The 22,464-nt window shown below is 34.1% G+C and overlaps 1 protein-coding gene and 1 long non-coding RNA gene across 2 annotated transcripts in view; both read left to right on the top strand.

Moving 5' to 3' along the window:
• Positions 1–22,464, top strand: part of LOC137396382 (uncharacterized) — a 130,075-nt gene that overhangs the window by 834 nt on the left and 106,777 nt on the right. The window lies entirely within an intron of this gene.
• LOC137396616 (ficolin-2-like) lies at positions 1,595–10,228 on the top strand. Its single transcript, XM_068082936.1, has 6 exons — positions 1,595–1,904; positions 2,537–2,755; positions 3,534–3,674; positions 4,127–4,263; positions 5,959–6,088; positions 10,098–10,228. Exons 1-6 carry the CDS (start codon positions 1,595–1,597, stop codon positions 10,226–10,228), a joined length of 1,068 nt encoding a protein of 355 aa, XP_067939037.1.

The following is a 22,464-nucleotide window of genomic DNA, read 5'->3' as shown; positions in this document are numbered from 1 at the left end:
CTCATCTTTACAACATTGACCTCTCTTCCCAAGACTACAGGATAACTAAAGGCTATGCAAGCGATAATCGATGAAAAGTGAAAAAGCTGAGAATAGATCTAGAGACCAGCCTAATGATAGACAGTAAAAAACTCAGAATCAAGCAAGAATATATCTACTTTAGTAAAGCTAAATGTCGACTACATTTAAAAAAAAGGCTAATGAATGGCAAAGGATATAGCCTGAGGTGTTAATATTTTTATATTTTACGCATCAACATCTTTATGTATGTAATAAACTGACACCCAAACGGTTGTGAAAAGCACAGTCTATTTTATGAATGCAAGCAGTGTAAACTGTAAAACTAGCGGCTAGCTGCACATTATATTGCTGTGATAGCTAAACACAGGTTCACACTATATTAACATATCAGAGTTGTCCTCTCGGTAACTTTTTGTAGACTGTGTGTACAATAAATCAATGACCTCATTGAGGCAACGTGAATACGTCAGGAAAGTTTGCTGCTGTAAAACTCTCTCGATTGTAAACAGAACATGTGAGAGAGCCTAAAAACATGAACCACTTTGGTGATGATGATTATTACCCAATGTGGATTGTATGATTTATGTTTTATTATGAACTAGCTGCATTACCCGACTACAGAATGTAGACGGGTCTAGGAATGTGATTACAAACTTTTGAATGCTAAAAGCCAAAAATTTAATCACACTCGTCACAAAAACACCATAGTTTGGAATCTCTTGATTTTGCTGACGTACTTCAACAGTTTGGTTAGTATATTATTATTATACTGTTTTGATATTTGATGTTATCACATAAAATTAAAGGTCAATAAAAGGCTCAATATAAAACACCTCGTAGCACTATTTTATGACAAATACTTCGGGTTCTACCAGAAAGCCCGTATCTAATATAGATGCTCACTACTTTAGTTTCATTTCAGCCTGGTCTAATCATCAAGTCGTAATCTGATCATGTGACCGATGCTTCCTGCCAAATAGTGTTAACAAATTTTGCAGCATTTTTCGACTCTCACAAGTGACCAACAGACTGGTCATGTTGAACAGAGAATGATATGCACTCTTTCAAGCTAAGGTTAAAAGATTCAACGATTTTTTGGGATAGTTTTAAATATATCAGTGCTCAAAGTGACAGCATTAGAATGATGATGAAATAATTGCGTAAGAAAAATAGCCATGGTTTTATTGAATGGAAGAAGTGTATTTTTGAAAATATTTAGACGAATGAGGTTGCATGAAAGTGTGAACAAAAGCCACCGTAAATTTTAAATAAATTTCATTAAGGTTCATAATGATAAAAACAGTAATGATGTAAAAATTTCAATTTTTTATCAAAGGAAAATTATAAAATTGTTCACTCAAAAGGAAGAGTACTGAACAAATGCTTCAAAGGGTTGAATAATTTGAGAATACAGTAGTGTAATACAACTATTATAACTTCACTCAATGGCTTTATGTTTATTGAAGCAGATTTTGAGTGGCGCTCTCTACCAGCTTGGATTCCTATCAAGCTTCTGGTATATAAATAGATAAAGTGGACCTGTTTGAATCATTATCAACTGCGCTACCCTACAATGGCTACTCTTCTACAACTCGCACTGTTCACTCTGCTAATATTAGCTGCACAATCTAATGTTATTGAGCCCGACACGATTGAGCAAGAGCTGTTCCTTTACCAACATCAAATCTACACTCTACAGAAAAAAATAAAATCTGAGTGCCCTGATCTTATCAGAGTCAAACATGAGCTTTACCATGACAACTTTACATCACTAAATTTGGAGTTGGCAAAGACTACACTCAACCAATTAGAGGTAATTCTCAGGTCATGTTCTGATGTTCATAAGAGTCATGCAGTGATGACCAGCTCATCCCCTGCACCAGGTAATATATGATTCTTACAGATGACTATGTTTTGTGCATAACTCTACTGGTTGCTATAAAATTGAGTCTTTCTGGTACCTTCCTTCTAATATTTTTTAAAGCTTTCTCATAGGTACTTTAAAAATACTTAACTGATATAAACTACCATGCTAAAATAGGTTTGTTCAAATATGCTCATGCCATTCATAGTTTACAGATCAACAGCAAAGGTTACCTCAAAAAAGTCTACAACACTTTGACAAAGAAAAGGTAATTCTAACTGAGTGCTTAAAAAAAATTAAACGCTAAAATAATTCTATTAGATTTGAAACACAGAATATAATCACTTTTAATTGCACTGAGTTTTGTCAGAATGGCAAACTCAAAGCGGTGTCCAAAAAACTTTTAGAACTGAGGTAGTTTTAATCCATTTTCTTTTACAGAAACCGCATCGACTTTAGCTGCTACCAAAAAATCAGCAACAACAACAGTGCCTGTAGGCTAAGGTAATGTTTACTTTTCTTGCACTCAGCTGTGTCTATTCTCCTAATAATAATTAGGCTGTGTTATACTGTGATTAATCTTTATGTATGTCGTTATTAACAATCCATATAATAATGGTTTTTCAATAAATTCGCTTAATAATTTAATAGATTTTCAGGAGCATTATGAACGAGGAGCAACTACTTCTGGAATTTACCTAATAGATCCTCCTACCGGCAGTAAAACACCATTTTCTGTTTGGTGTGATTTTTTTCATGGTCATGGATGGACTGTCATCCAGAAACGTTTCGATGGCAGCGTGGATTTCTTTAGAGACTGGTTGAGTTACAAAAAGGGATTTGGCAATATAACTGGAGAATACTGGCTAGGTAAGAATGCTGGATTATTTTCTCTTTAACGATCTTCTTACCAGATATTTTTCCCTTATAAATATTTTGTCAGTTTTTTCAGTGTGAAGTGTTTAAATAGTAAACATAAGAAAGAGATCAATATGCAAAATAAAATAACTATTAATTCTTTGGCTTTTTGATTAAGTAATATATACAAATTGTAGTTTTTGGTTTACTCTGCATAACTCTGCATTTGGTTAACTCTGCATAAAATGCAATATTCAAGTCTATTGAACAACTAATTTTGTTACTTGGCTGATAAATTTAGTAATAAAACAAACTGAAGATCAGTTTCCTATCTCTCTGGGTATCTGACTGCATTTTCAAACTCAAGTCTGTTTCTATTCAACTCCTATAATAGATAACAAGCTAAATTCTATAAACTAAAAAATGTTTCTTTTTATAACGTATTACAAAAGATATGCTGCTGAATGTATATTATTATTATTGTCCTTGTTGATTTCCTCAGCTCTTCAGTTGTCAATATGTTGGTATTGGGCTAGGGGCCCCTAACCTGAGATATTCAACACCATCCTAGCATTGCTGATGCTTTTCATATTTTTCTTATCTTTTGCCAGGTTTTCATAACTTTCCATTTTCTCTTTCCTTTTATTATTTTTTTTATTATCAGAAATTGATTTCCTCAGCTCTTCAGCAGGTGATACATGGATTTTTATATTATTATTATTACCATTATCATTACGATTATATTATTGTATTTACTACCAATATTATGTTTGTTTTTATCATATTTTAGGACTGGATAAGATCCATGCTTTAACTCAGACTAATAGAAGGCTGAAAATTCTTGTGAAAGCAGCCGATGGAACTCTACAGTCAGGAACCTGGTCTAGCTTTTTAATTGGAAGTGAGGGAGACAATTACAAGCTAAGTGTGAGTATGTAGTGCATAAGGACTAAATGAAGTGACTGTATGCAAGTAGTGAGAGGACAACTACAAATTGAGCGTGATTAAATAGGGAAATGTGGATTGAATGTAATGATAAAAGTTGATAAATAGAAACATTGTATATGAAGTTGGTAAAAAGAGGTGGAATTGTTGCCGAGTTGATATGATGACAGTTACAAGTAATTCACAGTTGGTAAGAATCATATCGCTCCGAGATCTTCTCCAGCTAAATATGATTAAAATGACAAAGTTACTCTGAAAAGAAAATGTTAAAGGTTGACTTGCTACAAAATCCCTTTTATTATTATTGTTATTATCAGAAATTGATTTCCTCAGCTCTTCAGTCGGTGATACAAGGATATTTATATTATTATTATTACTATTATCATTACTATTATTATTGTATGTACCAATATTATGTTTGTTTTTATCATATTTTAGGACTGGATAAGATACATGCTTTAACTCAGACTAATAGAAGGCTCAACATTCTTGTGAAAGCAGCCAATGAAACTATACAGTCTGGAACCTGGTCTAGCTTTATAATTGGGAGTGAGGGAGACAATTACAAGCTAAATGTGAGTACATAGTACTTAAGGACACCAGGAGAAGTGTATGCTAGTAGTGAGAGACAACTACAAACTAAGCGTGATTACATAGAGAGATGTTAATTTAATTGAATCATAAATAGTTGATATATAGAAACACTGTATATAAAGTTGGTAAAAAGAGATGGATTGGAGAGCCGAGTTGATATGATGATAGTTAATTAAGAGTTGGTAAGAATCATAATTATTGCCCAAAGATCTCCTCCATTAAGAGTACCATTGTCATTTGAAGAAAAAATACTAAAAAGTACATGTATAAAAAACAGACATCTTGCTTGACACCAAGCAAGATGTCTGTTTTTTATGTTCATGGAGCAATTAATAACTAAAACTAATTATAATAATTATATACCTAACAACAAATATGAGTGAACTTCTTTGCTTAGGTTGATATTACTTCTTTCCTCTCTAAACAATGCTCAAAACATCTGGTAGTCATTATGTGAACTAACCAGGTGTTACAAATATATATAGGAGTTATCCTTTCTCTACCTATTATGACTTTTCTCTTTTAATTCAGGTCATAATTTGCTTTTAAAATATGTTGGTGCAAAGATAACCATATTAAGTGCCACCTATATTGTACAAGACACCGATTTGCTTGAAGCATTGAAACCCAGTGAATGTAGAGTATACAAAGGGTTTCAATGTAGAGTATACAAAGGGTTTCAATGTAGAGTATACAAATGGTTTCAATGTAGAGTATGCAAAGGGTTTCAATGTAGAGTATACAAAGGGTTTCAATGTAGAGTATACAAATGGTTTCAATGTAGAGTATACAAAAGGTTTCAATGTAGAGTATACAAAGGGTTTCAATGTAGAGTATACAAAGGGTTTCAATGTAGAGTAAACAAAGGGTTTCTAGGTAGAGTACACAAAGGGTTTTAATGTAAAGTATACAAAGGGTTTCAATGTAAAGTATACAAAGGGTTTTAATGTAAATTATACAAAAGGGTCTCAATGTAGAGTACAAAAAGGGTTTCAATGTATACTACACAAATGATTTCAATGTAGAGTATACAAAGGGTTTCAATGTAGAGTACACAAAAGGTTCCAATGTAGAGTACACAAAGGATTTCAATGTAGAGTATACAAAGGGTTTCAATGTAGAGCACACAATGGGCTTCAATGTAGAGTACACAAAAGGTTTCAATGTAGAGTACATAAATAGATTCAATGTAGAGTACACACTTGGTTTCAATGTAAAATATACAAAGGGTTTTAATGTAGAGTACACAGAGGGTTTCAATATAAAGTACACAAAGGGTTTCAATGTAGAGTACACAATGGGTTTCAATGTAAAGTACACAAAGAGTTTTAATGTAAAATACACAATTGGGCATTTGCACTGGCATTAATATTATTGAAACAATATTTTGCATAACATACAATTCTTTGTTGCTGTAGATTTTATAATAATATACTTTACAAAAATTAGAAAAAACAAATGAAAATTTCTTTTTATAAATTTTGGTCTTTAACAAATAAGAAAACCTTTTTTTACTTAAATTCAGTTTTTGAAAATGAATAAAGTTTTTATTGCTCAACATTAATATTTCGGTAAATGTTAAATTCATTTTACTTCTTTAGTGATTCATTTTATAATTGTCTTTTTTTACTGTTTTGATTTGTATTATATTAGGTGTTTATGCATTTTACCAACAGGTTAGCAGTGTAGCTTATAATGGTAGTCTTCCTGAACCCGGTCTTTCCTACTCCAATGGTATGTCTTTCCCTACAAAGGACAGAGACCATGATGGATCGAGTGGCGACAACTGTGCAAAAGGTCACCATGGTAAGTATAAACTTGTATACAGCAGCCAACCTATTTACAGCTCATATAAACATAATTATATTTAAATGTATCATTATACTATAACTAGCTTATAAGTGGTTAGTTTATATCATTTAACCACTATTAACTTTACAATGCTTATTTTTATAACGGAGCTAGATAGAGTGTCTATCATGAAGTGTATATACCAAGTGTCAGTATACGGAATATAGCTAGTGAATATTTTTATTAGTAAATAAAATCAGTCAATTTTCTAGTAGTAAATAAAATATCCCTATTATTAACTTAACAGCTAGGAACACAGGCTAAGCAAATGTCGTGCAGTCATACCTTGACATACGAGTACCCCAAGTTATGAGCAAGTTGATATATGAGCAAAACTTTGGGTGAGTTACTACCTTGAGATAAGAGAAACCTTTGAGATATGATCTTACAAGCTGGTTGTCAGTAGCCATCAAATGGCCAAAGTAAAAATCATAAAATTATTTGCATTTCATTGCAAATCATATTCACTAACTTGACATTTGCTACTTTATGAGCATAGATAGCAAATTATTACATTTAAAAACGTGGTTTTTCATTGTAATGTCCTGTTTCAAGTGTTATTTTTACAAGTATGCAAGCGGATTAATTTGTATTTAGTTAGTTTATATTGGAGATATTGCATTGAGATGAGCAATTTGTTTTAATATAGTATACGACATTATACTCAAATAAGAGCAATGGTCTTTAATATAATCTTGGTTACGGTGGTATTTATGTTATCATATGACTCACTGAGTTTTATAGTATAACACAATTTAGGAAAATCTTTACACAATCATTAAATAATGTAAACGGATTAAGTTTAAAGATAATAATAAAATATTATTGCAATAATTTTCTAGCAATTATGAAACGATCCTTAATTATCAGCATAGATATAGTAAACCCTAGATATGCGAATAATCAAGACAAGTGAGGCCTATAATTAGCATGACGCAACGTCATGGTGATGTGCAAAGCGAATCAGCTGATCTATTAACTCCTATTGACTTAGCACTAAAAACTGCTCAATTTTTCCATAGTTTGTGCATCTGAGACTGCATACTTTATTGAAAATATGTAAAACTTATATGCAGTAATACTTCAACTTACAAGTGCCCTAACGTACGAGAAACTTGAGGTACGAGCCAGCTTTTAAGCAAGTTTTAGCACTAAAATACGAGCCATGTTTGAGATACGAGCACATGAGACAGTTGCCAAGTATGTCGGAGGTGTTTTATGAGAACAGCATCACTCTGTATTTTCAACTGCTCAGATTATACTTTTGTATCATGTTTACCATGTAAAAAATAGACATTCGGACAAGTTGCCTAGCGGTCGTGCATTAACCCTTGGTGACAACACCTGTGTTCGTCCTGATCGCAACACGTTGAAAGGGCGACAAAGGCAAACGTCCTTAGATAGGTTTCTCTTAAAACGGCCGGCTGGTCGTGAGAGCGAAACAAAAGAAAAACTAGCAAACCAGCGAGAAACTTAAAACTATGAACGCCGAAGAAACTTTAATTACGTTAAGTTAAAGATTAAAGTTTGCTTTTAAGTTTGTCTTTTACGACTTGGATAAAATCTAAATTTATCAAAGTCAACTGTTGTAATGAAGGATAACTTATCTCTCCCTCTCTGGCAAATGCTAGCGTTAGCCGCTATTTTATGTATTTGATTTTACATTTTAATAAATCACATTTCCTTGCATTATTTTTATTTGTTGTTTTTTGAAAGCATGTGGTAAGTTAGGACAATAACCAACATGTTCTTTCTGTTACAATATATTGTTTTGAGTGTTTTATATGCATTTTCAGAGTATGAAAACCTATCAATATGTATTTAATTGTTCTATATATAAATAAATTGCACCAACATGCGAGTAAATTGACATACGAGCTCAGTCTCTGAACGCATTAAGCTCGTAAGTCGAAGTATGACTGTAATGACTTTGGATGAGAAAGGCAAGAACCTTACACACATGGTAATGAATAATACCAATGATTTAGAAGCTTCTATATTATTGATAATACAAAGAGTGACCAAATAGAAATTAAACTAATAACAAACTAATGAATCAAATGAGGTTTAGAAGCAGTTACGCTGGACCACTGTATTAAACACCCATTAGACATGACTGAAAATAACTAGACGAGATAGTTTTTGTCTAAGGTTGGTTGAACTAGATTCCTGCTTTGAAGCGGCATAGTGTTTTCTGATTTTAGTATAGCAATTTAATATAGTTTTGAGTAGACTGTTGGCATGCACTGTACATGTAAAACCTTGATGGAGGTTATGTAATATGACATATATGTTACTGTCTGTGATGTTACTTGTTTAAAAGCTCTCTGTGTGATACCACAGCTCTCCATGTGTGAACGTAGGCACTTTTCTGCAGCAATTCATATTCGGCCTATCAATCTGGTCACCAATCCTCTTCTGTTTTTAACTGAGATTAGGGTTATGTCATCACTATTTCTACTTCCCACTACTTCGACATCGGTCAAGAACTTGATATGCTCATCACATTTGAGTTAGAAAAAAATCCTCATCACCGAACTCCTCATCTTCACCTTCCTCAGCTTTTGTCTCTTCTTTCTTTTTCTTTCTAGCCAGAGAATGTAGCAGGAGTTGGCCAGTTTTTTCAGCCCTGCTCACATCCAGATCAATACAGTTAACATTGGGACATGGTGTGATATCTGCTTTTATGAACAGTGCTCGAAGTGCAGATCTAAAGCACTGCACATCCGGATTATTGTTATAGCCACCCTTAGATCGTATTGTGGAAAACAGAATCTCAATGTGATCCTGGTTGATCTTAAAGGTTAGGAAGTAGTTGATGTAAGGGTAGTTGCTGAAAAGATATTGAGCAATGTCATGTACAGATTTGGCTGCTGACTCAAAACCAATGACGAAATGATGATGATTTTCCTATTATTTTCCACTAGCAGCTTTCAGCTTGGTGTCTTTAATCGGCATAGATAGCTTATGATATTGTTGAGAACTTCTTGTTTTGAGTTGAAGTTCTGTTTTGTTATGGGCAATTCAGGATATACCTGGGGTGTTGTAGTCTCTTCTGATGACATTTCACTAAGAATTTGGTCTTATTGTTATGTTTATGACTTAAAAACTAGCATGCCAAGCGTGATTCCACTACTAAACTTATTGCTCAATTGAAGGCTTTGATGCTGTGATGCACATCACTACGACGTAACGTCGTGAAAACAACAGCCAATTATAGGCCTCACTTTTGCTCCATTGTATTGATAGCTATTCGCCAATCTAGGATTTACTATATCTATGATTATCAGTGTTGAGTATGTCTCACCTTGTTAATCTTTACAATTAACTTGTTAAGAGATCGTAACTCCAATTAGACATGAAGAAGGAATGGAAGTTGGTCTAGCTAAATTTTTACCATGTTTTTTTCCCCTTTTTAATATTTTAATAATAATTATGGAGCAAATAATTATAACTTGTGTCGGCTACTTAAAAGTTGTGTATAATTTATTTATTTCTAGCGAAAACCCTTTTCTATCTGTCTCATGATATTGTGTGGTGATGACAGCTTGTCAGCTAAATCTGAGAGTTGTTGTCTGACTGCAGGTTTGATGAGAATGTATGAGTTTAAACCAGTAGACTTTAAATCATCATATGAACTTTTGCTTTAAACTTTACATTATGAATATTCTAAACCAGATTTTTATGTAAGTTACCTGCAGCGAAACGCATTTTAGTGAGCACCTAACAGCGGTTAATATTGAGAATTTGATAAAGTTTTATTTTAAAATAGCTTTCAGTCTCAACTAAAAGACTAACTGCAAAAACATATAAAAATATAATGTGATTAAATATTTATTGGAAAATAACACAATGTTATTATAAAGCTAACAGCAAGAAACAGGCTGCAAATCATACATAGCATAAACATGTTAAAGCATTAATTTGGACTATAAACTTGGTTCCATTATCCTGTATATTACAGGTGCCTGGTGGTACAAGCATTGTATGTTGTCTAACCTCAATGGTAGCTATGATAAAACTGATAATTCTGGAATCTGGTGGTATGGCTTATACCATCTGAAAGAGACAGTGATGAGAGTCAGTAGAGACTAAGTTCTATCTAACCTATTCAATAGACACAACTAACTATTTACTAAACTATGTTGACAATATGATGGGTGAAAATGCCTTTATGATAACTCTAATAATTATATTATATTTATAATTATAGTATAAGTTGGTTGTCTGATGATATCACCATAAACACTCCTCTAATTTCTTTCTAAATTTATATAAAATCAAATATATAAAAAAGATGCATCGATCTTCTCCACCAGCTGTAGGTACATACTGTATAACAAATAAGGATAATTTGCCATGGTAAGTTCAGCAACGTATATATTTTAATAACGTATATAGTCAGTGTACAAATATTTTAGGTTTTGAAATAAGTTATTGTCGTGGGGCGGAAGAAATTAGCTCTAACGAAAAATTAAACAGAGCAGCGTTGTGTAGCATAAACTTAGGTCCCAAAATATTTTCTAACAGAGGCAGCGTCACGCTAAATAACTAGCATGCACATGGGGTATGCGGTATATGAAAACACCTTTGATCGATATGCCGTTCTAGCTCAGTGGTAAAGCATCTGGTTAAACCTTGCCGATGCATCAGTTGTGAGTTCAAATCAATCACAAGATGGAACTTTACTATCAATACTTTAATAGCTATTGCCGGAATGACACACATATACACAGACAGAGACACACTTTTAGAAATATATATGTATATATATATATATATATATATATATAATAACATTGTGTAATAATATACAATATTATATATAAAGATACGGTGTCAGGGTGGCCTAGTGGTAGCATCTTTAACTGTCAACCCTGGGATTAGTGATTGGAGTTCTGTTTAATGCCGATCTAACCAAAAGATCTCAGTAAGCTTTAAATCCTCAATTCCTGGGTCTTTCGGATCTAGACCACGACCTTGGAGGGCCTGTGTACCACACTGAAAACGTAAGCACATCAAAGATCCACCTCCGCCCTTTGCACATAAAGAAAGTGAAATGGCCAGTGAAATGGTTTTTAGGCTCGATCAGACTGGATGGGTTGCAAAAGCATCCCTTCAGGTTAATCTGACAGTTCTGAAAGTGGTAGATATTGAGAACTGGGTCACTTCTACTTTACCATACAGCTTGCCCCATGCATGCATCGCTAAGATGCAAGTCATAGCCAATTACAACAGACAGCCATGATATTACTATTAAAATTATTATTACTACACCGATATACGGGCTATGACAAATATTGTGATTTTGAATCATGTGGAAACCGTTATACCAGCTGAAAGAGACAGTAAGAAGTCAGTAGAAATTAAGTCCTATCAACCCTAGTCAATAGACACAACTAACTAATCACTAAAACTCTGTTGACATTATGATAAAAATTACAGTTTTAGTTCTCTCTCCTCATTTTTAGCTGGTTTGTTAGATGACTATGGTAGATTCTTCTCTCTCTCTTTCTCTCTCTCTCTCTCTCTCTCTCTTTCTCTCTCTTTTTCTCTCTTTCTCTCTCTCTCTCTCCATCCCTCTCTCTCTTCCTCTCGCTCTCTTGCCCTCTCTCTCTTTCTCTCTTTCTTTCTCTTTTTCTTCCTTTCTCCCTTTGACTCTTTTTCTCTTTCTCTCTCTTTCTCTCTCTCTTTCTCTCTCTCTTTCTCTCTCTTTCTCTCTCGCTCTTTCTCTCTCTTTTTCTCTCTCTCTATCTCTCTTGTTCTTTCTCTCTGTCATTCTCATTCTCTTTCTTTCTCTTTTCTCTCTACTATTTTGTAGTTTGTCGGTATGACTATGTTAGTCTTCTTTCCTCTTTTCTTGCTTGCCTGTTATATAGTTATGTTAGTCATTTCTCCTCATCTCTACTCAATCTTAAGTATGGCCATGTTAGCCCTCTTTCCTCATTTCTAGTTAGTCTGTTATATGACCATGTTGATTATATTCTCTGAATTCTACATGTAGACAGTTGTATGTATCACCATGTTCATTTGCTCTTCTCATATCTAAATGGCTTTTGGTATGATTACATTAATCCTCTCTTCTCGTTTCTAGATGGCATGTTTTATGACTATGTCAATGCTTACATCACTCGCCTACCTGACTATTCAAAGTATTAAAATGCAATGTGACTACAATGCATCAGGGTTATAATCCAAGTGTCATCTATTCTAGACCAATAAAAGGCAATGCTAGAGAACTTGCGACTATACAAGCTCAATCGACTTGAATACTATTATGCTACCGTATAGCTGGACTCTCCCAAAAATGCTGCCAACATCTACATGTATGACCAGTGTGACATCAAGGATTACCTTTGTGTCATGCACACAACTTAACCTTTGGTCTGTAGTATTATAAGCGCTAGCACACATTTATAAGGTTTATGTTTGTTTCACAAATTTGCTCCCATCGGAACTGTCCTATCAAGCAATTGTTTTGCAGTCTAGACACGCTGAACTGCTTGTGTTGTTGCTTTTTTTCATCAAGTCAAAATTGCTCACTACAAACTTGTTAGAATTATTTACTAGGCGAGCTTTTAAACGTATGCACGCTAGGTAGCATTTTTGACATAGAAAAACTTGTAAAAGGTAATAAAAGCACTATTGATTTTACTTTGTGTGGAGTGTTTAAAATTTCTCTGCGTGGAATGTTGGTAATAGTGTTTTTTTGGTCTTTCTATTATTTTGACACGCCTGTCATCAAATGAAACGACAAATTTCATCACCCTGTCAAGCCATGTCGCCATGTCACATGTATAGATGCAAATAGGCAGTTGGGAGAAAATAACTCTCAAGCGGTCAGTTTTATTCAGGGTTATCATTGTTTTGCTGAGATTAAGAGAGTACACATTATATTATTGGTAAGGTGCATTTGGGATGGGAATGGGCTTGACAGAAATGGTGTTTTTAACAACAAATACCAGGCAGATAATCTTGAGCAGCTAGAAATTTATGAATACCTTGCCACTGATTCAGGTATTATGCGCTGTTGGCGGGTCAATGGCAAACATTGATAAGAGAAGCTTTGACATCAAAAGCTTTGGTTGTAATAGTTAGCCAAAGTGTAAAAATCTGGCGTAGTGACTTTTTATAAATGTTGCTACACCTCGAAGTTTTATGGTTTTCAAATATATTTATATATTTACTAGCTGGATGTCTGACATTACCCGTTTATTAAAAATCAGCTTATAAACATTGAGGGATAAATTATTTGTCTGCCACTTGCCATTAGCATGGCAGATTGTCAATGGATAATTAGCAAAAACTTTCTAATAAGAGCTAACTATTTTCTCTGACAATTGACCAGGCATAACATTGTGCTACCGCTAACGCTCTCCATGATGTTGCACTGTCAAGTTACATCGTAACAGAGAGCTTTAGTGTAGTTGCACCAATATAAGGACATACATGTATATCGCCTATTGAATAAATCAAGCTTGTGTGGCTTAATTGATGAAGTTTTGGAATAGTGAATAGGAGGGTCTGAGATCAAAACCTCTGCACTATGGATTTTTTGTTTCCAGACTTTAATAGCTATAGTGAAACATACACAGACACAAAAAACACAGACTTACGAAAACACAGACAAACATTGTGTATTATATTGATGCTCATATGTTTTATATATACATACTCTTTCAACAGACAGTACCTTTCGGCTACTGAAGCCTCATCCGTGCAGCTCAGAGCTGGTAAAGGTGACAAATTCCATTGTCAATAAGAGTTGAATTCCTGCCATGAAACAACTAAGTTGCCCTAAAGACTTTAAGAAAGTCAATGTGTTGACAACTCTGACAACAATGATTTCAACACTTTGGTGTCAGCACAGAGTGCTGAAATCATTGTTGTCAGAGAAGTCTAGTGTCAGGACTCTGTGCTGGCACTAGAGTTCTCACATCATTGCTCAAATTCTCAGTCTATGCATTTCACTAGCATGAAGCGCATACACTGAGTGGCCTAATCATGTTACAAGTGTTGTGTACAGAAGTCTATATATATATATATATATATATATATAGATATATATATATATATATATATATAAAATTGTTTCCTCACCCCGGATACCCCGTATGGGTGGTAAACTCTGATCTAACTCGGGTCTCCTAACAGAGACCTGGGAGTTTGAGCACTCGCCTCAAGATCTTAGCTGTTCCCAATAGCGCACTTTTCTGCAACTCACCTGAGTTGATTGCTGTTGGTATTTGGGCAAGCCACATTTTATGCGCCGGTGTTATTGCGCCCAATGCCCCAATGACTACTGGGATTACAGTTGTTCTTACATTCCAGCATTTTTCAATTTCTTCTCCAAGAGGGAGATATTTCTCCACCTTTTCTTTTTCTTTGCTGGCTATATTGTAGTCATTGGGTGCTGCTATATCTATTATAGTAGCCCTCTTGTTCTCCTTGTCTACCACCACTATATCTGGTTGATTTGCTAGGACATGCTTGTCAGTTTGAATGTAGAAGTCCCAGAGGATCTTAGCGCGGTCATTTTCACTCACCTTACCAGGAGCTTCCCACCAGTGTTGTGGTTTATTAAGCCCATACTCATCACATAGACTTCTATACACAACACCTGCGACATGATTATGCTGCTCAGTGTATGCGTTCTCTGCTAACTGCTTGCATCTACTGATGATGTGTTGGATGGTCTCAGGTGCATCTAGGATCGTCTCTAGTGTGATAGATTTTCGTTTGGCGTTGCCTTGTTGGGAGCACTTGCTCCTGGGCTGCCATGATTAGCGACTCTGTATTGGCCGCTAATTTTCCTTTGTTCAGCCACATATATGTCTGGTGAAGACTGCCAACCTTAGATATTTGTTGGTGGTAAGCACCATGAAGAGGTTTCGTGTGCCAGTAAATTCCCTCATTATCAGGACGTAGGTCCTTTGTAAGAGCAGCCGATTGAAATTCACCTAGCAACTTATCTGAGATGGCCATGGAGGCTGCATATGCTTTGATGCTTTGCTCCTCCTCTTTCACTGTCTGCTGTACACTTTTGAGTCCCTTACCGCCATCTTTCCTATCAAGATACAATCTAGTAGTATCAGATTTTGGGTGAAGTGCTCCATGCATGGTCAGCAGTTTACGAGTTGCTATATATGTTTCTTTGATGGCTTCCTTAGCCCACTTTAATATGCCTGCTGGATATCTTATTACTGGCAGTGCGTAGGTATTTATTGCCATGATTTGGTTCTTGGCATTGAGCTGGCTCCGTAAGACCTGCCGAAGGCGTTTCTTGTATTCAGGACTTGGCTATGTGGTACAATGCCAAGAGGTACAATGACTTGTTTGTGATAGTACCACTTGGCACATTTGTTATCTCTAAACACTGCGTCAGTGAGTCTTGATGGAAACCTTTTCAATTGAAAGATGTAAGTGTTATTAGGGAGAAAGAGAGTCTCTTAATCTGATGGTGATGAACGACATGGGAGACACCCTTTCAAAGAAGCATTTTAACATGAAGGAGATTGCTGAGTATGACAATATGACCAAGAGCAAGAGGAAAAGGAAGTTGAAGAGAAATGAGCTAAAGAATGTCGAGTATGATTTCAAGGTTTTTATTAAAGTCAGATCAACAGCAGAAGTTACCACAAAAAGACTACAACACTTTCAAAAGCAAAAGGCAATTCTAAATTAATCCAAAAAAAGTTTTAAACGCTAAAATACATCTCTTAAACTTGGAACATTGAGAATATTATCCCTTTTTACTGCGCTAAGTTTTTTAAAAAAGTTTTTTTTTCAAAATAGCGTATTCAAAGCTGTGCAAAGACAACTTTTATAACCAAAGTAGCTTTAATCCATTTTTGTTTACAGAAACCACATCGACTGTAGCCGCTACCAAAGAAGCAACATCAACAGTGCCTGTAAGCAAAGGTAATCTTCTCTTTTCTTGCACTCAGCTGCATCTCTTTATCTAATTACACTTAGACTGTGTTACTCAATGATTAATTACTATTGATGTCTTTACTAGACAAACCACATTAGCCTGATACTTTTGTATATATTCAGGAGCATTATGGATGTGGAGCAACTTCCTCTGGAGTTAACCTAATAAACCCACCTAGCAGCAATGTAAAACCATTTCCAGTTTGGTGTGATTTTTCTGATGGCCATGGATAGACTGCTTTCCAGAAACGTTTAGACGGCAGCCTTGACTTTTACCAAGACTTGTCGAACAACAAAAAAGGTCTACATTCTTTAAGGAGTCTATAGTTTAAATAGTAAACCCAAGAAAGTGATCTATAGATAGAATAACATTACTATTATTTCTTGCTGCTTTGATTACATAATATTATTTGCAAGAAATGTTGAGTTTATCTTTGCTTGTATCAAAGAAGACTCGAACGCAGCTCCCTAAACACCCAAAAAGCATTAGTAGTTAATTATGTGATCAAAACTCCCATTCAAATATACTGTAGCTACATGTACAACAAGCAAACTGCTATGCTTGGTGGGTGGTAGTCAAAGTCCTTAATAACCAGAATGTCAGGTAGACTGTCTGTCACCTACTTATCAGTATTACATGTATGTTAACTGAGTAAGTGTTTGATAGTGTATCTCTTACTTCAATCTGACTCAACTGTATGATAACAGTAGTATTGTCAATAGCAAAGCCTGGCCTTAGATAAGGTGTAACAGATTGTGCCAATATGGGAGACTGTATAGCAGAGGGTGCTGACAGCCATGTGTCTGGTTAGAGCTGTTTAAGTTTATAGTATATAGTAACTCAAGGTAATTATGAAGTGTTATTTTAAGCATATTTTGTTATAATCATATCATGAAATGGATCTTTTAGAATCTCGCATCGATATCCCAATGCCTTTCTAATGTCGTAATGCACCCCAATACCTGTTTGCAATGAGAAACTAGCGGGATGCATTGGGACTATAAAGTAAACAATGGCAGTAGCACTAAACCATAAACCCAAGTCTGTTTTGGATATTTTATTTTAATTAAATATTATCAAATTATTAAAAAACTGCATTTGCATTAAACAATAAAAACGAGTCTATATTACAGGTTTTATTTTATTAAAAATGTAAGCCGCATGTGTATAAGTAGGCCTATGTTTTAAAGTTATGATTCACATTTAAATGTATCGATTTAAATAAACACCAAATGAAAACTGTTCTACCGGTCTGTGAGTTCCACCGCACTTAGTAGGCAGGGAAAGGGTCATGATGACTTAGTCATCATCAGCATCGCATCTTTCATCACCAACCATGAAATATCGTGATCCACCATCATCAACCATGGATCGCTTTTACGAACTTCACCTTTGAGATATTTTCAAATAGATTTTTCTCTTCTACAATTTTAACATAGGGAACCAATCTTTTTTCTGAACATTTCATAACAACACAAAATCTCTGGCTATACAATATTTTCTGAGTTTATTTTTTCATTGCACTTCCCCGTCTCAAACTCGCTATCATCGTCAACTAATTGTACCAATGAAATGCTTGATTTATTTTCTCTTGTCTCAGAAATTGGTATCTCAAATTGTGTCTTTTGTAGATGTTTACTTCTTTTGATCCTTTAGCTAGACTAGTGAGCAGAATGATGTATTTAACATGATTTCTGCAGTTTTCTCTGCCAGCCGGTTCCTTCTGAAATGGGCAAAGCTGCTCTGGTGTGTTGATAAATCATGATTAGTGTGTGGTTTGCACTGAGACACACAGTTTGCCTTGGGACATGCCCCAATGCATCCCATGCCATAGTGCCCCAAAAGCACCCAAAAGTTCTAAGCTATTTTGCGTAAAAATTTCACAAGCCTACTTTACTATTAATGTGCCAAGCTGAAGTTTAGAATGGTATGTTTTCATAAAATAACAGTTCTCACTCGGCTGTATTTCTTTTATGGTTAATTAGCAAATTCAATTCAGCCTAAAAATTTACTTATACTACAGAGAAGTGAATAAGTTTTTACCAAATTGCTCTCCTTCATGCAATGTTGGTAAAATTGATATGGCTGGGCACTGATGCCATTTTCCTAATCTAGAGAGTGGAATGACAACTACATAAAGTGTTTATGTTTGAATTTCAGACCTGTCCCAAAGCACCCTCTCCCCTCCCACCCCCCACCTCTCCTATATATACTAGCGAAATATCTGCCATTATCCGGATAATAAAAAGTTGGCAAGTGGTTGCCACTTCAGGCCTGCCACTTCTTTAACCGGGCAAGTGGCAGGCAACTATCCTTACTTCCCAATGTCTATAAGTTGATGTTTTTAGTGCTTGGGCAACACCGTGTAGCACAGATAGTATGCATATATATATTAATGTATATATATATATATATATATATATATATACATATATATATATATATATATATATATATATATATGTATATATATATATTTATATATATATATATATATATGTATATATATATATATACGTTTATATATATATATATATATACATTTATATATATATAAGTTAATGTATATATATACATATGTATATTTATATAAATATATCTCCAAGTATGTTTGTAGATATATCTGTGTGTCATTCTGGTTATAGCTATTAAAATCTTGCTAATGATATTTTGCATTCCGATGGATTTGAGTTCTCGACAAATACCATGAACGCATCGAAAGGTTTCTTATTCGGCTGCTTTACCACTGAGCTAGAACGACGTATTCATCCAAGACGTTTTCATATACTGTATACACCATGTTATAACAGTATAAAATGCTCCCACTTCAAAAGGAGCAAAATTAAAACAGGTTATAGAAGGACTAAAAGTCATTGCACTACAATATTGTTTTGTATGGTTTGCAGTAAAATCAAAAGCACAGCTTCAAATCTAAGCAAACCGCACTCGTCAGGTGCTAAAACCATACTAAGTTAATGCAGCTGTAGGTATCAGCTACCGGGAGTCAAGCCTAATGTTTGAACAAATTAGGTGTTGATACACAGTAAATGTTTTCTTTTGTGTTTGCAATCACTGAACAGCTCAATTATGTGGTTAAGAGTGCCAATATAGGGTCTATTGTTGAAATGAGGCTTACGGTCTTGTAGCGTTACAAATGCTTGTTTTCTGGCAATAGAGTCAAATTTATTAGGTATGCCCAAATATGTTGCCATCTTTGAATCTTTTTTAGTAATGTCTAGCTCAGCTGATTCAGCAGATTTCTTGTAAGGAGATGTTATGTTATCCTTAAAGGTTGACTTGCAACAAAATTCATATTACAGTTATTTAGTATCAAAAGATTTACCATGTCTTACTCTGTTGTGTTGTAGGTGCAAAATATGTGGAACTGTGATAACAAACTCTTAAAAACTCAAAAACGATAAGCCGCCGTAGACTGGAATCTGTTTATTTCTCTGGCGTTGTCATTACAGTTTGGTTATTGTCTTGTCACGTAATGTTTTCACGTGAATTGAAAGGTCAATAAAAAGCTCAAAATGAAACCTATTGTAGCCATAACTTATGACAAACATTTCGGGTTTTACCGAAGACCCCGTATCAAATATAGATGCTCGCTACTTTACAGTTTTGTTTCGGCTTGGTCCAATAGACAAGTTCTAATCTGATCATGTGACCCAGTACTTCGCAAATAATTTCTGCAGCACTTTTTGAGTATCACAGGTGACCAACAGGCTCGTCATAATTATCAGACAATGATATGTACTCCTTAAAGCTAAAGTTAAAAAATTAAACAAATGTTTACTGCAAGTGGTAAGATATCGCGGCTAAAAGTGACAGCATTACAATGACTATAAAACAGACGCGTAGGAACAATATACATGGTTTTATTGAATGCATGAAGTACGTATAATTGTGAATTGTTTTGACAAATAAGATTGCAGGAAAGTGTAAACATAAACCATCTACAATAACTATGTCACATTTGAGTCGATTTAGAAAGAGAATCCAAACTACGGCGGTCTCGTGTGGCTGCGATTAACTGTTTGTTTTTTAGCTTTTAAGAGCTTGTAAGCACATTTTCACATATTTGCTCCTACAACACAGCATACTAAAACATGGTGAAGTTTTTGATATCAAATAACTGTAATGTTAATTTTGTTGCAAGTCAACATTTAAATAGGTTTTTGTACACTGCCAGGTCAACATTGTAAAAAAAACTGGTTGTTTTGTTCACAGCAACTAGTAGCTTTTCCTTTACTTTCTCACTTAGTTCTTTCTGGAATTGCTTACATTTTTTTGTTGAACTTCACCTGGCATATGAAGATGGTAATCATTCAGCTAGACTAATTTCCCTCACTCCTCCATGTCTGATAGGAGATATGATCTCCCAACAGTTTCATTGTAAAGGTTAACGAGGTGAGACATACTCAAAACTGATAATTAATTACTGTTCTGTAATTCTTGAAAATTTATTGCAACGATATTATCATCATTAAATGTATATTGTTTACTTTGTTTACCTGTATGTGTAAAAGTGTTTACAAATAGTTTTATACTATGCGTTACAAGTTTTATACTAAAACTCAAACTTAATAATATAAATACCACCGTAACCAAGACTGTATTAAAAACAATTACTTTTATTTGAACATAAAGTCATACCTCAACATACAAGCCTAATGTATTCTAGGGCTGAGTTTCTATGTCAATGTGCTTGCATCTCAATTTGATATTTCCTACATAAAATAGCTAAATCTAATGTAAATAATCTGCTTACATACTAAGAATAAAACACCTACATTGGAACATTATGATAGAAAAACATGTTTTTAAATGTTGTACTTGACTATCTATGCTCACATAGCAAAAATCAACTATTTAGTAGTTATGATTTACAATAAACTGTAACATTACAATGTTTAGTACTGAATGGAGTACTTAACTGTAAAGCAGGTGTTATGGCTAGCAGAGAAGTGAGAGAGACTTGACAGGTACATATTCGATACACTAGAGTGACGTTGCATAATATAATGGAAGATTTAAGTTTAATTAAAATTAATTTAACTTACTACTCAAACACTTAAAGCTAAGTTTTTATATTTCGATGAAAACTAATTTTGTCATAGTCGTAATTTTTATTACCAGTTTGTGGTTTGGCTATTTTTTTCAGCTTTCACTATAACTTTTAGTAAACCATTCTAAAGCCATTTTTCTAACTTATTAAGAAAGATTCAGCGCTGCTGTTCTCGAACGGTGCATGTCACATGTGTTGCCCTTTAAAGACTATTGGCAAACAGCTTGTATATTCATATCTCAAAAGTTTCTAGTATCTTAAGGTAGGAACTCACTCAAAAAATTACCTATATCTCGATTTGCTTAAACATTGGAGCACCTGCATGTGGAAATATGGCTACTATGGCTTTTCTTTAGCCTGAGATCCTTCCTGCTAAGTTTACAATAATGATATTCTTTTTACTAATAAACTAACTATTCACTAGGTTTTTTTATACCAACGCCTACTAAATAAAGTCCATAATAGACACTTCAACTATTTCTGTTATAATAACAAGCCTTGTAAGGTTAATAATGCTTATATAATTTAAAAATAACTATTTATCAGGTAATTATAGTATAAAGATAGACTTAAATATAATTATGTTTATATGAGCTGTGAAACGATTGACAACTTCATACAAGTTTATACTTACCATGGTAACCTGTTGCACAGTTGTCATCCCTCATATCATCATGATCTCCCATTTGTAGAGAAGGACATACAATTGCGGTAGGAGAGACCAGGTTATACAAGATTCTCATCATAAGCTACACTGTTAACCTGTTGGTAATATACATAAATACATAATATAAAACAAATTTATACAGACAAGAATAACAAGTATACAATGAGTAGTTTATTACCTAGGATGAATAAAAAGTTCAATGTAATGACAAGTTTGAACAATATAACTTTATTGTTTACACTGAAATGACGAAAAACAACTAAAAACAAAGTAAATGTGTAAATATTTGTTGAAGATAAAGTTTTATAAAATGCTAAATATGTTTTCCAATTTTTTAAAGTATAAAAACATACAATCTAAATTAATAACAAATGGTTATATATTGAATAATATAATACTATTATCCATTATTTGTAACAATATTATATGTTACATAAGAATAATCTGTTATGCAATATATTATTTAAACAATATTCATACAAAATCAAATGCACTTTTGTGTAATTTACATCAAAATCCATTGCTTACTCTACATTAAAACCCCTTGTGCACTCTCTGGGTTTCAAGGTTTCGAACTGATTAAAGCTTTTTTGGCTCTGGATCATAGTAACAATAAAGTCCAAGTAAATTTGATGCATTTTTGCTGAGTGAAATTTGTG

The sequence above is a fragment of the Watersipora subatra genome, chromosome 5, assembly GCF_963576615.1.
Source record: "Watersipora subatra chromosome 5, tzWatSuba1.1, whole genome shotgun sequence".
Taxonomy (NCBI): domain Eukaryota; kingdom Metazoa; phylum Bryozoa; class Gymnolaemata; order Cheilostomatida; family Watersiporidae; genus Watersipora; species Watersipora subatra.
This window is presented reverse-complemented; position numbering and strand designations above follow the sequence as displayed.

What these genes read in the sequence shown, in the direction of transcription:
- LOC137396616 (XM_068082936.1), top strand. Translation starts at nt 1,595, where the DNA reads ATGGCTACTCTTCTACAACTCGCACTGTTCACTCTGCTAATATTAGCT. An exon ending in CAGCTCATCCCCTGCACCAG is followed by an intron (nt 1,905 to 2,536) that starts GTAATATATGAT and finishes ATAATTTAATAG; the next exon opens with ATTTTCAGGAGCATTATGAA. An exon ending in CAATTACAAGCTAAGTGTGA is followed by an intron (nt 3,675 to 4,126) that starts GTATGTAGTGCA and finishes ATCATATTTTAG; the next exon opens with GACTGGATAAGATACATGCT.